The sequence below is a fragment of the Lepisma saccharinum genome, chromosome 8 (genome assembly GCF_977018435.1).
Source record: "Lepisma saccharinum chromosome 8, izLepSacc3.1, whole genome shotgun sequence".
NCBI classification, from domain to species: Eukaryota; Metazoa; Arthropoda; class Insecta; order Zygentoma; family Lepismatidae; genus Lepisma; species Lepisma saccharinum.
The window spans coordinates 32,295,462-32,313,669 of NC_139236.1; the positions used below are offsets into that span (position 1 = coordinate 32,295,462).

General features: G+C 36.8%; 1 protein-coding gene across 2 annotated transcripts in view; it reads left to right on the forward strand.

The window, feature by feature from the left end:
- LOC145990912 (SIN3-HDAC complex-associated factor) overlaps nucleotides 1-18,208 on the forward strand; it is a 71,822-nt gene that overhangs the window by 44,578 nt on the left and 9,036 nt on the right. Inside the window, exons 1-5 of one of the 2 annotated variants that reach the window (XM_083126428.1) lie at nucleotides 3,964-4,449; nucleotides 6,860-6,953; nucleotides 10,431-10,584; nucleotides 15,412-15,595; nucleotides 16,368-16,590. In XM_083126428.1, the coding sequence (XP_082982554.1) occupies nucleotides 6,880-6,953; nucleotides 10,431-10,584; nucleotides 15,412-15,595; nucleotides 16,368-16,590 (635 nt within the window). In that variant the 5' untranslated portion in view covers nucleotides 3,964-4,449; nucleotides 6,860-6,879. Of the gene's footprint in view, nucleotides 1-3,963; nucleotides 4,450-6,859; nucleotides 6,954-10,430; nucleotides 10,585-15,411; nucleotides 15,596-16,367; nucleotides 16,591-18,208 lie in introns of those variants that run through there. The other variant, XM_083126429.1, reaches the window with a different exon arrangement.

The following is an 18,208-nucleotide window of genomic DNA, read 5'->3' on the forward strand; positions in this document are numbered from 1 at the left end:
TATCACACCACTTAGTGACACATGGTTTTCTCAGGATTAATAGCAGTGCAGAAAGTGCCTCTACCATTCTTTTTTAGCTGTTTGTCAGAAACTAGTATAGCTTTTGCATGTTGAGGAATTCGTGAAACCATAATTGTACCAGTAGCTTGCAAACCCTTTGTCAAAAGTTATTCCAGCAGGTGAACACTGGTAAAATATCTGTCGAAATATAATCTGTGTCCAGGGTTCAGTGTTTCTACCAATGTAAGCACAGCTGACCCACCCAAACCAAAGTTTTGTTTCATATCATTTGAAAATGTATTTTTACCTTGATAGCACAGAAAATCCACAACTTTACCTGAAGGACAAGCCAGAACAAATAGTTTTATACCCACAAGATTAGGTTTACCCGGAATGTATTGTCTAAAACATACTCTTCTAGCAAATGTGATGATTTGTTCACCAATTGAAAGATATGCAGTTTTTTCACAATTTTCGGCATGCTTCCTGAACACATTTCAACACTGGCTCCATCTTCCACAGTCTATTAGTATTCTTTGTAGCTTCAGGAACTTCATCATCGACCACAACTTTTAAGTTACTTCTAATGAACGATTTGCCTTTCCTTGGTAATTTTCTGCTTTTCGTCTTCTGATTTTTCATAACCTAGTGGTACGAATAAGCGATGTCAACTAAATCAAATGACAAAGTGTTTAATCTGAAATAACTTCGGGGTACATGTAGTACACCCTGGACTGCATTATGCAGACTAACGAAGTCCTGGCGTCTAGACCTATGGCCAGTATAATCCTCGTAGGGCCGTGTGTGTGTGTGTTGTCCTGTGTTTTGCCCTGTGTGCTTTTTATAGCCTCAGCTTTTAACCCAAGTAAGAATATTTTAGTTCTGTGACATTGCATTTGTGTTATATTAGTTATGATAAGGAGCTGGTCTCCGTAAAATGTGACACGTGCAAATTTGCACAAGTGCTGACGCACCGAAAATTTAAAATTTAATCAATCTGAAATAACCAATCGTGTTTGCATATTATTTTGTTCTGTTTATACAACTCAACCCGGTTTTGTTATCTTTTTGCATTTTGTCAGTCCACCAAGTATTCAGTAATAAACCTACAGATCTGCAAATGTTTTTACATGACAAGTTTCAGTTGTTAGCAACTATACAAGCGAGTGTCGCTTACATTTCTTCACCATCTGCCACTGAAATATCTTGCTTCGACGAGTTTCGGAGTCTTCAAGCCACGCGTCGTATATAGTGTGGACTGCACTGCAAGTGCATGTTGAAGCGCATGCTTTTGAAATTGCAGGATTATCCTTTGTACAGTTGCCTTGATCTGACTGCCCGCTTGGCTCGTGCCAGTACGAGATCAGGGTTGGATATTTTACATCTGTTGGGAGGCCCCGGAAGAAGCATGCCATCGTCATTTTCAGTTTCGGTAGCATCAAGCATGGTTGTTCAATACCAGATGCGTGGCCAATTCACATTCAAGTTTGCAGTATATAATCCAGGTGTTGATTCTTGCTTCGTAATCGATCTTCAAAACAGGTTTAAGCGGGAATTCTAGGATTGAATGATTGGCGTGCTTATGTTTATATCACACGTTATTGAAAAGTGATAATTCGGTATTTCACGAATATTGAATCAAAATAAAATAGACGCAATCGTACCTTGGCGGATGAGCGTTCGGGTAACTCAAAATTCCAAAAATACAGAACATTTGAAGAAAGACAGATGCCGAAATTTATGTAAAACACGCACACACTAATGCTAGAAAGTACCCACCGCATTACAATCAAAGCTTGAGGCTGCAACGCAAATTTCCAATTTCCATAAGAAAATTAGATTGTGTGTGTAAAATTCGTTCAGTTTCATTGACCTTAGATTTCGATATCTGGTAAAAATCAAATGAATTGCCAACGCTGTAAACAAAGAATGGTATTTTTTTCTTATCGCACGGATTTGTACAATAGCATTGTACTGCTATTAATTTAGCTTGATATCAAAATGATTATTTCGTGGATGAGAATTAAGAGCATTGACATTGCGTCTATCTATACTTGCATGGTGAAACGACATACAGAGTTACGTTGTGAATTAGGCCAGGAAATGTTCTCCCTTTGGCGATTTCAACTTGTGTGTAGAATGCCTTAATGGGCTAACGATGACGACTAATCACACAAGAGGAAGTATTTTTCCACTTTTTTTACAGAAAGGCTAATCGGAACTCGACCTACAGTTTCAAGTGGGGCCTCCCCGATGGCGTACTGGTATTGTCGTTGACTTGTAATCAAGGGGTCCCGGGTTCGATACCCGGTGGAGGCACATAGTGGTTCGGATCCCACTTTAAACTGTAGGTCCAGTCCCGATTAGCCTTACTGTGCACAAAGGACTTAAAACACTCAAACCAAACCAAGTTTCAAGTGGGATCCGGACCAGCTCTTACAAGGCGTCGACGTTACCATGACGTCATCGGTGGACGCCCAGGCGAATTGCTAACGGCCAAGAAAAACTATAAATCAAAATATATCTATCCACTTGTGTTAATGGTTGCTTCAAAATTATTATTTTTTTGCATACACAGTTTATATACATAGTAACATGTGCATTTAAAGTTGTTATTTCGGTACAAATGTCCAACAGTCGACCTCCGTGGCTAGCACAGCGCGCTACGACGCCAGGGATCCCGGGTTCTCATTCCAGTCTGAGCATGGTTTTCTTTGCGAGCGTTCCATCGTCAGTTTCATCATGTCACAAATCCTCAACTTCGCGATGAGCTAAAAGTGTGAGAAAAGCTAAGTAAAATAATCCAAATCAATCAGTTTTTCCAACACTTATTGTTTATTGAAGGCTGGACCCCACCCGAAAAAAAAAAAACTCCCGGTGACCCAGCCCCAAAAGAGAGACACGAATAAAAAAAATAGGAAAACAACTACATTTTTTAAAATTAAACAAAGGTTACAGTAGAATCCCAACGCTATGAACATAGTTTCTGATTTGAAGTAACTTTTAGTTATAGGATGGAAATGCGTTCGTGTTGTATTTTTGATGGTGCTTACTTTGTTAACAGAAAGTTAACCCATAAAGCATAAGCTCCATCATTACCTTTGAGTTATTGGGGGGGGGGGGGGAGGGCATGCCATATAGCAGACCAATTGCATATGCGAACTACATTTTTTATGATTATCCGTACCGGCTAAAGATGTCCGTGCTACAAAAGCTTAGCGTCTTGATGTAGAAATTTCACGGCAAGCTGCCCTTTTTCTAACCCATCTGAAGTAGCTGCAGCTCGCACGCACGTAGCATCACAGTTACGCATTCTACGCAGGTAACCCAGAGGTGGAAGGAAGATGCACGCTGCTAAACTCACGTGCGCATGCGCTTTTCATTGCTCTGACCCTATCCGAGACGAGGGTTATTCAGCGTTGACTGGGTGTGGCGACGTTGCCAAACATAATCGAAGAAGTGATGCTATAGCGTCAAGGTTAATTGTTGGCGCACTATTATTTAAACAAAATACAAAAATACACTGTGACTGTTTCAGGTGCCACTTGAAATGAAAACGCAACATAAATGTACGCTACAGGCTAACCATTTAAATATCATAATAATTTGCTAATAACTTTCGTGTTTGAATTTGGTTGTTGCATATTCGCGCCAATGTGAATAATAATAAACCAGCGTTTGATTTTGTAACGTTTATGTTGTATCGATATTAAACCCAAAATAATAGTTTCGGATAATACACATGGTGCTTACCGGACAGTTTTCGTACCTCTGCTATGTCATTGACCAACGAGTTATTTACCTAAATACTAAAGCCGAGAAGTTCAAAACATTTACATTAAAAAAGTGAGGCACAAGTGCGAGCCTTCAAGGCCGTCCGTGAATCTTGTTGCTGCGGAGGTCAATGAAACCTACGTGACTAAACTTGGCAACATTGCGACTGTCTTGAATGCGTAACAAAAGAGTAAGGACTCGATAACGGATTGAAGCCGATTGCAAAAGTGAATATTATTTGATGTAGTTGAAAGTAACAAGTACAGAATAAGTAACAGTTCTCGTAGTCAATTTGCCAACATTCAAATCCAAGTATCCGAAGTGATTGCCGTCGTATAAAGTCTGTGTATTGTGTCGGCGAGAGGTGCAAACGGGAGTCGTGATTGTGCAGACGGGCAACCGTACCAATAAGGGGTGGATTTTCACGAGCTTGTCAAAGTAGAATACTGTGCGTACAGATTGTGTTGTCCAGTGAAGTTCATTAGCGACGTGCTGTGTTACATATTTATATTTAACGGTGTTACCGCGTGGGGAGATACAGTAATTTACTTCAGCGTGTGGATTTGTGCACATAGCACATCATTTCGAACAATGGATCCAGCATGGAAATATAATTTGCCTGGGACATCATATCGAGTTTAGCAATTACAGAAATTTATTATAGTGTTTTGTATGGTAAGTGCACAGTGTACCTTAAATATATCGTTACTTAACAGAACTGAGGGTTTTTTTTTTTTGTTTGTTTTTTTCACGATTGTCATAAGTCTCGAGAGGCAACATAACTTGCTTATGAATCTGAGGGTAAAACCGAATTGTGTTTAGACAAAAAAAAAACAGTGTATTTCTGTGTATAATAATAAGAAAAACTAAAGAAATTGACTTTTAGCTTCCATATTTCGTCGTCATAACAGTTTGACCATATTGAAAGTGGGTGATATTACAGTGGGTAAATTTCTCGTATCGGACAGACGGATTTCTTAAAATTGACAGTAAAAATTACTTACAGAATGCACTTTCTTTATACTTGTGGAAGTTATGGTAGCAAATTTCAGCCGTCTGTCGGATACGAGAAATTTACCTTACGGTGTCATTAACCATGCACTCTTTATATGATTAATGCAAACTCTTCCGCAAACATATTTAATAAATTAAACCCTTGCACTGCAAATTCTCACTCGTTCTGACCATTGTTTTTACTATTTCAAAGGTACTTTGTGATTGAAGTTGTAAAGACAGCTAAAGAATATGGGTAATCATCAAACATCAGTTGGTTGTGGTAGTTTTTTCAGTCAAGGAATTTGAATGAATGTATCATAAATGGGTATGACTTAAGATGACCGGACCCCTCTCCGATTTTCTTCATATTTGACATACTTACTAATTGAGGCCTGCTAATGATGAATCTGAAGTTAAAATTTGTCGGAAATGTCTAGAAATTGCAAAATAATTGCGAACCATTGATGCTAGCCCCATGAACCATTGACGTGTGGTTAGGTTAGGCAAACATAGTTAAAATTTGGTGTTGTGGTAGCATCAGGATCTAGAAATTGCAAAATAATTGTGAACCATTGATGTGTGGTTAGGTTAGTTTCGGTTTGGTTAGGCAAACATAGTTAAAATTTGGTGTCGTGGTAGTATCAGGAATATATATATTTCCTTGTGAAACAAAAAAATTTCGCGAAAATCGACTGTTTCCATTATGAAAACTAACGCCTTATTTTAGCTTATTTTGCAATTTTAGTCATTTCCGACAACTTTTAGCTTCAGATTCGTGATTAGGAGGCCTCAATTATTGAGTATGCCAAATATGAAGAAAATCGGAGAGGGGTCCTGTCATCTTCGGTCGTTCCCATAAATGTTGCCTTAGAATGTCCAAGTGAATGTAGTGCAGCTCTGTGTTTTGTTTTTTTTAATATTATTTTTTTAACTGTCAATGATCATACACCACTTCTCTTTCAAAAATGAAGGAACTCGCCTCTCTTCATGTGGGGAGATAAGCTGCTGCTGTATTAAATTTTAACGGTACACAATTCTGAGTGATATGGTCGATTTGTACTTTGACTGAGAATTTTCGAACAAATGGTTCCTTTTTATATTTTTAAGCCCATATATTTTGTACGATTTCAATTCATTTTGAAAAGTACGTTAAAAATTCCTTTTAAATCATTTTCTTAGTTCCTTCCTTATATGCAAATTTTAAATTATTTTAATAACAATACTTTGGTACGTTTGCTTTAAGAGTCAAGCTTTAAAGTCTGAAATCACAATTCTAGCAGCCAAATGAATGAGAATGACTTCCAGAATTTTAAAACAATGTAAGCCCGTTCTGCAGTCATGGACACAAACAATATTATTACAGTTAGAAATAAAAATAATATTCCTCTGTGTTTTAAACATTTTTACTAAGTATTGCATGGAACCACTTCTGCTCACTTGAACTTGTTTGAGTCTCCCATGCTGGAGCGTTTACAATGGAATAGCTACAATTTTAATGTGACAATAATCTTATGTAAAATACCCATCCTGGCAGTTTCAGCCCACAATCATCTATTTCATTTTCATATATATCTGTATTAGTAACATAGACTAAACTACATTTTAATATGGATATGATCACTATGTTCACTTAAGTTTCAATTTCACTGTGTCTTTCACTTCACTTTCACTTAGATTACTACGTCCCGACTATTTGATGCTCGAGTGAAATTCTCTCACTGCAGCACTAATTTTTACCCATGTCCTGAAAATGATGAACTTCATTTGGTGAGCAACTAGTTACTGGAATTTGATATCAGTACTTATACTCCCTCCACTTAGTGGTTACTGCTTCCTCCATTCATCCAAGCAGTACAGAATGTGAACCTTTCTTGAAGATTCATAATTTTGATCTTTACCCACAAGTACAATTGAGTAACTAATCTCGTAGCATACAATGACCACACACCCATTCCAATTAATGGAAACCGTCCCAACCTCTCAAAAGTGCTGCTGCACAGCTTAGATTGTATTGGCTATTGTTCAGAATTTTATATGTCTTGTAGTTTACATTTTGTATTTGTGTCTAATTGAAATTTCTTTCTTTCAGATTGAAGGGGCTGATTGATCATGTTCAGCTTCCACAAGCCTAAGGTCTACAGGTCTTCCACAGGGTGCTGCATTTGCAGAGCAAAGTCGAGCAGGTAACTTAAAGCTTCAGAATTAGTTCTTGTTCCATCAATGAAGGTCTTGTTGTGCCATTTTTAAATGGATTTGTTAAATTTGACATGGTTCGTCATATTTTGTGTATGACTGGAAGTGACTAAGTAAATGTGGATTGTACAGTCAGCACAGAGTTGCCATGCTGGAATTCCTTCAACTTGCACCCTATCGTGAAAAAACAACAATGCATCCTGTATAATAGCCCTTTGATTTCTACCATTATCTTCCAAAACGAAATGTGAAATACAGGAGCTTTAGGGTGTTCTTAAATGATTTCAGAAGTGTCACTTTTCTCCCAACTATAATTCCATTTTTTTAAGATTTCATTTTTGAAAGAAGAAAAAAAGTGACCATATTTCTTTTAATAACTGAAACGTAAGGACCTCTTATGAGCATAGCCTTATGGCTTGATTCAGGGTATGTTGGTCTAACTGGAGTTAGTGGAAGTAACTTCACAATTGCGTGGGGAAGGCCAAAAATATCTTCCCCACAAACTGAAAAGATGCTTACATTTCACGCACAAAACGTATATTTTGATTGATAAGTGAGGAAGTACACTCAGTCCAACCTTTGGCATAGCATCTCGTGAAACTGCAGTGGCAGTGTGAAAACAGCATTGTTTTATTTTGTTTTTTTTCCTGCAACTTGAGATAACACCAATTTTACATTTCCCCACATACATTCAGTTGTCATGGTCCCAACAAAACAACATGTTATAAAATTTTCATGATTTTACATTTTTCCACGTCGAGAGTTTTTTCACCTTAATGCATTGAGAAACATAAAATCAAGACTGTTATGAAATATACTTACAGATATACAAAGGTAACCAAGAAAGTTCAATCTGTTTCTGATGATGTCAAACATCACATGCTGCGCACAAGGTTAAACAGATAAGATGATAGTCAGTTGGTGGGCCTATACATGTACAACCAGCAGGTTATGGTCTGTGCAGTTCAATATGAACCTCATTTCATTGAGGTTAGGTGGAGGATGGTACTCTGAAGGCCTGTATGATGTACGAGTTTATACTTAGAACAAATGTGGCAGCAACAGTAAAGATAATATGCCAGTGTTTCAGTGGTAATGTGCGTAATGAGCAGATAGTGCAATGGTGGTTTAACAGATTCAAGGAAGGTGGCTAATCACTTGAAAGTGTTTCACTGTTGGAAGACTAAAGTACTTCATAATTCTACGTAATCAGTTCATTGTGAATATTGTAATCCAATCATATGTCTAGATTCTTACATGTTAAGTCTGAAATGTCACACACATAATGTGCAATGAGCATCCACCTTATTTCCCAGACATTGCCCCATCCAAGTACCATCTGTTCCATTCACTACACAACCATCTTCAAGGGTGAAAGTTCAGAAATCTAGATGAGGAGCAAATTGCACCTGATGACTTCTTTGGTTCATCTTCCAAGAGTTCTACCACAGTGGGGCTGGCCCCCATAGTCTAAGTGGTTAGCACATCGTGCTACGACACCAGGGGTCCCGGCTTCGAATCCTGGTATGGGCATGGATGTTTGCGAGTGTCTATTCATCAGTTTCCTCATATCATCACTCATCCCCATCTTCAGAAATTAGCCAAAAGTGTGGCGCAAGAAGGGAAGTAGTATAAAGCAAATCAATCAAATCTACCACAGTGGGATACTTGGTGTTCCAGAAGAATGGAAATATACCATTGCTGCGGATCGGAACTATGCTTACAACATGATAAATGTATTGAATTGTTTTTCACTGTAGCAAGTTATTTGTAGCATTATCCATGTTACGTTGTTTAAGCATTTCACATTGGCAGGAAACAAAACTACAGCATTCACTGTAACGTGCCTGTATAACTATGTGACTAATCAGAAGTTTTATCGTTATATGAAGCCTCTCAGTAAAGCAATAGATACATTTTTACCCTCACAAGAAAAATAAAATTGAATTAATCAGCTATCAGTATATCACTTGCAAAAGATAAAAGTGCAGCACTCATATCTGGAATGTGAAGCATATTATGTGTATATTAAAGAATTACAAGTCAATATGTATGTATTGTTCAATATCAATCAAATTATCATGTCACAGAATTTTTTAGTCTTACCAAGAAAATATACGACTCATTACGAATGATCAGATTAAAAGTTCATAAAACAAAAATGCTTCACATCAAAAGTCTTCTATTCAACAATGTATTAAATACATGAACCGAACATAACTGAAAATTACATTTTTTGTTTACGCATCACAGGCTTATGCATAAATAATCAGTGTGTACATCCAATTTTATAAATTAGAAGTTGTCACGTTTTTACAGAAATCAAAGATACGGAAATCCATCATTAGGACAAAATTGCATTTTTCCATCTTTCAATAATTATCATATACTTTTTCCGAAAGTGTCAAATATTTATAACACAATTGTTCAATATGCTATTAGCAAGTATTTTATACTCTTGTCAAGTTATCAATACATATCTGAAAGTCCTACGACCCAAAATGGCCGACGAACACTATCCTCTTGACGAGTCACTATTTTCGTGCTTCTGCACATTAAGACGTATACATGCCAATTGTTAAGATACGTATCAAATGTATGAATCCTTATGCACAATATTTCAAAGTTCTTACGGATTCATCCCGTTTTCAAACATAAAAGACAGAGTATATATATATATACCAAATTTACGACTCCATTCCTTGAGTCAGACAATCTTCCAAAGATGACAGTGTATCCACCTTCACTATCTTGTCACCATATTCACAGCATACAAACTTCCCAATATTTTGCATGTGACAAATATGAAATTGTACATCGCATATTCATGAATATCATTGTAAATTAAAGTTAGCATAATAAATCGCATAGTACGTTACACCATTACAGGTTTCTGTTTATTTTAAATTATTAAAAGGTAGATAAAAGTTTTATAACCTCAGTGGGAAAAAAAGGTGTTTCTCGTAGATCTAGATTTTACCCTCTACGAGAGTTTGCAATCATGGTTAACTTTATCTAATTAGGATTACTAGTTACGGCGTTTCTTACATTGAATCGTAATTTTCAATCAAATTTCTAGTCTTAAAACATGTCGATTTTGCTTGTATCTTGGTAAATTGTATGAAATATGTCTGCGTACACATAAAATTTCAAATAACCTAGTAAAGCAAAACTTATCTATGTTTTTTGCATTGATTGCAATCTTACCGTAAGTACATTCCTGATTTACCCTGTCTAAAATTACTTTGACAGGCTTTTTACTATTATTTGAATACTTGAAGTTTAGATGTGTACACCCATCCAAACACAGCCAGAAAATGTAAATTTAGTTTTGAATCATCTAAACATTAGATATAAACTCAAATCATAAATTTTATACGAATTGCATTATTTTTATTTTTATAATGGTACGCATTATAGTACCGTTATATCACAGTGTACTAATAATTTGCTTTGTCTAACTCCAGCTCAAGATTTACGGACAGTAAGAAGTATGAAGATGATTTCATAGACTGCTTCCAGCTTCACGAGCGGCGTACTGGGGAAATATGCAATGCCTGTGTGTTGCTTGTTAAAAGATGGAAAAAGCTCCCAGCTGGCAGTGAACGCAACTGGCAACATGTAAGTACTGTAACAGTCATTATTATTTCCCTCAATTTGTCTATTTCACTATAAAGACTGAACTTGATACTGCAGCATTCATCGTTAAAACTTAATCTCGTGTAAAATTCACTTTGAGCAGATCTTTTGTATTTAGCTTTAGGAATATCCTTGGCCAGTGTCTTGTATTTGTGAGTGCGGCTATCTTTAGTAGCAAGTTTCTTTAGTTGTTCTAGTCTATGTAGAAATTTCATTATTCTAGTCTCTTGTAAACATTTAACGATACTCATCACTTACAAGTTGTTACAAAGTGGGTAACAGATAGACACCAGATTATCTCTAAATAGGGGCAAGCCGTTTCCGCATCAAGGTTTATTCCTTTATGTATACACACACACACAATTACCCACTAAAGCCTTAAGTGCCTTGTTAAAGCGACACATGCCACAAGGAATAAGAACGTGCTGAGGGACTTTTTTTTTTTTATGTTAGGTAGCCACATGGCACGGGTGCAGTGACTAAACACTATTTTAGTGCAAAATACAAATGAGAAGATGATGTGTGAAATGCAAAAGGTGTAGATTAATTTGTCGTAGAAATGTCCATTGAGAGGTGGCAAGTAATAAATAGACTGCAGAAAGAAAATATAAAAGCAAGATTGACCAATCATCGATGTTCCGTATATAGACTGTCTGGAGAACTTGTCAATGTAGAAGTGTACAGCCATGATAAGGACGAGCAATGTTGAGCTTGAGATGTTCTGCTGGAGGTTCTGAGTGACCTAAATCAACCATATATAAAGTGTATGCGAATGAATGTGTTCGACAATAAAATTTTCCGTTAAATAAAGTGTTTGCTTGTTTTATATGTAAATTGTGTTGCCAGTGTCACCCTGTTCGGACTACCCTCTGGCTGTCATTAAAAATGTATTGTTCAAGGCAAGTATATTCCGCAAATCTTTAGCGTTCAGCTCATTGAGACTAGCAGCCATTATACACATATCTTGATATATATATTCAATATGCCCAGAGATTGCCCGAACCTACCATCCTCCACCTTGGTGAATCCTGTGGTTGGACCAGACGAGTGCTAGAAGTCAGGCACCAATCCAGCAGGCGTTTGCCAGGAAGCAGAGACGAGTGTCAAAGAGACCAGCCAGCAGTCCAAGAGGAAGAGATACTCTTCTTCCTCCTTTCCTACTCCTTGCCCTGGACTGGACATTTCTTTATTCATGGGTAAAGTTCAGCATGTGTCTGCTCTACCATGTATTCTAAATCTTACTACCTTTGATGGAAATGTAGTGGAATCTTCAGTTTTATGTTCGTCACGTACCCGCGTTCAGCTCCTTGGACACCACAGGTATCGTTACCTTCTATGTCGGACTCTTTAGTAAGGCTGAGATAACACCTACAGTCGGGCTGCGATAAGAAGCGGTGTGCAATCAGAACACAGAACATGACCAAATTCTGTCTTCTCGTTGGCTGACATGTGGCTGGGGGTTTCTGCGTTGCCAGGTTCGCACAAACAGGTGGACGGGCTAATCAGCTGTTGGCAAGCTCGGGGAAAAAATAAAACATCACGCGAAATTAAGCACGTACGTATCAGTATGCTAATATATGTTATTTCCATCGTAAAGTGATAAATTAACGAATCTAGAAGTTTGAATCTGAAGTTCCTTGTAGGTTAACGTTAACTTCCCGTGTGAATTTTACTTTCTGTCAAGCATGAAACAATTGCTGCTCTACACAGCAACAGAAAACCTTCACTGAAAGAACCTCTGTTGTGTTTTTATTATGGTACATTGCAAGCATCAGCTACCGGCATCTTTTTACTTGTGTTGTATCACAATTACCTACAAAAGAAAATGCATCTTGTGTTATGAACAACTGTGGCAAATCATTCTCCTTTGATTTCATGCCGCCTCTCTTTGCCTTCTTTGTCACACCGCGTCGTTCATCTTTTTCGCAACTCGATACCGATCGCATTTATGCCCGCCTATTGTTTTTGTATACAAAACTCACCCTTTGTTTTGTAGTGACATGGAATTTATACTTCTGTGACATTCTTGAAGCTTCAGAACGTACAAATGAAATGCATTTCTTGAAAATTAGGGCGAATTACGTATAAACAAATTACGTAAACTTGGTTTTGTTAACACTTTTTTAAATTATATTTTGTGGAACCTACAAAAATTTACCTCTAAAACAGAATTTCACAGAACTGAGTTACTGTATTACGGAGAAGAATTTATCAAGAACAAATCAATTGTGTGTGAATGATTGATTGAGTTGGTGTTTTAAAGGCCACTTGATGCACACTACGGCTAATCTGGAATGGACCTACAGTTGGAAGTGGGATCCAAACCACTATGTACCTCGACAAGGCATCGAACCCATGACTACTTGATTACAAGGCAACGACGCTTACCTTACCACTGTACCATCGGGGAGCCACATGTGGGTGTGTGAAGTGAGATCTTTTGGGAAGCTACATGAGAATACAGGCTCTGACAATACAGAGTTCAATAAATTACAACGAAACGCTTGGCAACTGTTCGATTTCCTTAACATTAATGATACATTTGGTGCATGTGTTATTAATGCTTCGAGCTAACTGTATGCAAAAACATAAAAAATGAATGAAAGAACAGAAGTAGTATCAAAATCATTTCTCTTCCCTGTGTACCAATTACTTTCTTCTTTCCAACATTGCAGTACTATTTCTCCAAACAACTCTTACAAACACACACACGAACGCCCGCTCACGCACAAAAGTATTCAATACAGAAATCGGACTGAATATTAAAAAAAAAAAACACTACACTTAGCCAAAAGCTCTCCGCTCCACCTATTAACGTTGTTCCTTCAAATATGAACAGAGTCGGAATGAGAACAATTGGAAGTGTCCCGTTGTTGACTGTTTAACCAGATGTTTAATCCTACACATTTCTGTGGGCTCACGAATATTCTGGATATAATCAGCTCATGTAATATCGCTATTCCAAGAATGAGGTTTGTGTAGATATTCTTGACATTGCTTGATCCTGTGGAGATACTAAAAATTTCATTAGCGGTGAGAATTAGTTACCCCTGGGTAGCCTTATTGCTGACTCTTGCTGGTGATTATCAAACGAAAGGTCTTGGTTGGGTTTAGGTGAAGCCCTCGTCCCCCTTCCAGGTTTCCGAAGTGAACCTCAGACAGCTAAGTACGTCTCGAGGGTAAAAACCCTGTTGACGGGACTCTTGGCCAGAGAGCACACGGGGTGAAGACCCTATATGTGTCTGACTAGCTATCGAAAATTTCTCCCTTTTATACCAGAGTTTGTCTATATGGTAACTAAGTAATCTTAAACTGTCTGAGGGTTGCTAAGCTGATAATTTAGTCTTCTGCCTTTCTGGCTTTTTACAATTTATAAGTAATAGATAATTATCATTCTTGAATTTCTAGTAATCTTCTGAAATTATCATTTTCTTTAACATTTGTAGTTTTATTAAATTAACAAAATATAATTTGTCTGCGTTTCCAACGAAATCCATAAAATGTTCGTTTGGGAAAGAGGCTGTTATATAGGAGCGTCCGGATTCTTAGAAAACAATAAAGTAACGTTCCTATAGGAGAATCCTTGTTTTACCTATGACAGGAAAGTCGTACTTATAGAGCGGTACCTTTCATGTTCCTGGATTTTACATTTTCCTGCATTTACATTCAAACTTTATGGTTTCAACAAAGCAAATTGTTATAAAATTTTCCCTCCTTTTACATTTTCCCCTGAAAAATGTAAACTCTACTTTCCACTGTATATTTTTCTTTTTCAAGAAGATTTCAGTCTGAAACCAGTATTTCTGCCTGGTTAATTTTGTGAGGTTCTGTTGCTTTTCCTAGGAAATCTGGGCGCCTTCTCCTTTATCATCTTTTTAAGTCAGCCTGGAGCTCAGCATCATTACCTTCTCAATCAAAACTTTGTTTCCGGTGGCTAGCAGGTGTTGAATGATGACCTTTTGAGTTGCTGCAGATGACTATATGCTTTAGTGCTATGAGCCTCACCCACACCTGCTGTATATATATATATATATATATATATATATATATATATGTGTGTGTGTGTGTGAGTGTGAGTGAGAGAAATAGAAAGGGCCAAAATTTAAAGAAAAAGCATGAGGTCCACCAGTGAATCCTGACATTTGATAACATCATTTTCCTACTCTTTCCAGAGGAGGGGAGGGAAACTGATACATGTAAAAATGCTGCTCAAATACATTTTACCTCTAAAACAAATTCATAAAATGAGGATGAAACGGAGCAGGTTGATAGAGAAACCTCATACAAACTGAATTAAGTTCAAATTTAGATGTTCCTAAAAACTAATACTGCGTCTAGGTACAGCCAAGTTTTGTAAGAAAGCGTAGGATGCGTTGATCGAAATTCAAAGAAATAAGACATTAATACTGTGAAGCTTGTTACTTCAAGATCTTTAAAAAATGCCATGTATATGTGAATTTTTGCAATAAATGTAATGGGCAAAATATGGTTGTTATAAAGTAGTTGTAAATGTTATGTGATTCAAATAAGAAAACATAAATGTTATTAGATTCAGTACATTGTTTTTGTGTGTGTGTGTGTGTGTGTGTGTGTGTGTGTGCGCTTCTTAATTTGCCCGAGTGTCACATTTGTAAGTAAATCATTCAAAAAAATGAGTGTGATGTTTTAAATGAAATTCCAGGAAGCATATTACCGTCACTGTTGGGCCTACTTGTTCCATAACAGTGTTTGTTTGTGTAGGTGTGTGTACTCTTTAATATTAAAAAATTTACGTTTGTATTTGTAAATTATACATACTTGTAATTTCAGGTTGTTGATGCACGTGCAGGCCCAGGGACAAAGTCCCTCACCAAGTTCAAATCAAAAAATAAGAAGAAAATGAAACTGAAAGATGGGCAGAAAGTGGAGAAGATAAAAAAGAAACATACTTATGTGAAAGTTGATAGATCTGCTAGAGAACAAAGTCCTGGAGCTTTGAGTGATGACATTACAGGTAAATATTTGTTTAATTCGTCAGTTGGTATCTGTTCAAGGTAATTGCAAGTTACTTAGTGAAATCCATGCAAGTTCAGTACAAACGAGATGTGCATCGTTCTATCAGCTGCCCCAGATTTGTAAAAGAAAACATTATTCATGATGGATGCAGTAAACACGGTTTAAAATAACTTACGTGAAATTCAATTTTTTAAGTACAGTGGAACCACAATTTTACATTCTCTGATTTTACATTTTCCCGCATTATACATTCAATCTTGGTGATGGTCCCCTGAAAAACATAAAATTTCAAATTCAAATTTCACTGTAATTTCAGACATTGTTTTCTATTGTTTTTTTAAAAAAATACATTTCATTCTCCATTTTTATGGAAACCAGAACAGTAGAATGTTACGCATGATGAAGTGTTCGTCTAGCTCCTAGTGATTAACACATATAAATGCATTTGGACATTCTAAACTTTTCTGTCACCACACCTGTGTGTTTCTACATCATATGGCACTCGTGCATCTTAGCTCCTGTGACACAAGTTGTGGAAGAAATACAGAAATTTAATTAGAAAACCCCCAAAATATATTCTTACATAAAATCAATACAAACATGCAAAATCGAGATAACGTTATATTTTGTTAATATGTATCTAGCATTCGCTGTTACTAAATATGCTGGAATGAAATGTAATTACATTAAAATCCAGACCCTAGTTGTGAGCAAAAATGTGTTTTCATGCAGATTTGCATGTTCTCAAGAATTTGTTCTTAATGTTGCAGGAGAGGACTTCATGTCAGATCAGAGCGGGATCAGTATTCCATCTAGTCTTGCACCTAGCCCAACGCCCAGTGAGACTGTTGACGAGACTGGCCCTATGGAGATGCCAGTGGAGAAGAAGACTAAATCTAAGTCACCCCACCGTGAAAAGGAGCGTATTGGGAAGAGAAGGATCTCCATGTCGCCCACTTTGAGCAGCTTCTTGGATATGACATTTTGGAAAAGGTAAGAAAGAGCCTTTTCACCACATTGTTTTTTAAGTTTTTCGAGCGTGGATCCCCTGATTTTATTTTCCTGCATTATACATTCAATCCTGATGGTCGCAACATACCAAAAGAAAATGTTACTCCCTCTGTCCCATAATTATAGTCCGGTATGCCAAAATGGTAACTTTATATTTACGTTCTTTTGGATACTTAATCGGCCAATTTGTACTGATCCTTGAGTAATAATGTTGTATGACTCTCCTGTGTTTCATTTTCTTCTTCTGTATACACAAATGTCACAGTTTGAATATCGGACAAGTATTTTGGGACAACAAACAAAAGTGTACCGGACAATAATTATGGGACAGAGGGAGTACAAAACTTTCCTGCATTTTAATGTGTCCAGCTTGGTTCCCTGAAAAACTTAAAATTTCGGTTCCACTGTATGTATTTTGTTGTTGACTGAAATACAAAGTGTGATAATACACGCTGTAATGTTGATTAGGGGAATTTTTGAAAGAAGTGAGATACATTTTCTACTGTATTTTGTCACTAAATTACACAAAATAAAGTACAATGTTCAAGTTGAATGTTAAAACCCTAAATATAGAATTAAATACTAATGATTTATGGGGTCTGAACTATCATGTGAGTTAGGCAAAATGAACAAAACTCTTCTGTATTGATATAGCAATACCCGGTGGAGGTACATTGCATAGTGGTTCGGCTTCCACTTTAAACTCTAGGTCCAGTCCCTATTAGCATATCTGTGCATAAAGTGGACTTAAAACAACAATTCAAGTTAATATATTGTATAGTTGCATGCCATATGTAACCGTTTAGTTTCAATTTAAATTTTTGAGAACTTTCTAAGTATGCACATGTTGGCCTAAGAAAATGAAAATACAGAAGTTTTTCAGAAAACCTGATCTTTTGCAATAAAAACTTTATTACTTGATTGCAATTTATTCAACCTTGTCGTCTGCTTGTGCCACTCCATCCCAGCATTTCTACCATGATCGAAAACTCTCCTTGGATGTATTTTCCAGAGTGCCTGGAATTTGATTGTTAATTTGCACACTGCATATTCGTACCACAAAACAATACAGTGGAACCCCAATGTTACATTTTCCCGCATTATACATTCAATCTTTATGGTCCCAACATGATAAAAAGCTACAAAATTTTCCCCGATTTTACATTTCTCTCATTTTAAGTTCCATCACCTTGGGCCCCTGAAAAACGTAAAATCGAGGTTATACATTGCTACTATTTTTAACAAGCGAAGATGTAAAATAAATTTTCTGAATGGGCTATTTACTTTAACCATGACTTTTTGCTGATATATTTTACTTTTACATGTAATAATGAAAACAAAAGAACATGTTCACAACATGCCACAATTAGTGGTCCATTGAGAAAAGCTCAATTTCAGTGTCCTTAAAGAGAGAGAGGTCTTCTGTTGTGCTTCCCTGCAAATTTGGTCCATCCAACATCCATAGAACTGCTTCTAGAAGCAATTTTCTGATTTTTTTCCTCTTAAAGTGGCAACACTGCTTTTCTCTTACATTAGTAGCTCTGTCTAGTTAGCTACACTTTTTGGCTCTCGTTTCACTCATGTGTCTAGTTTGTTACAA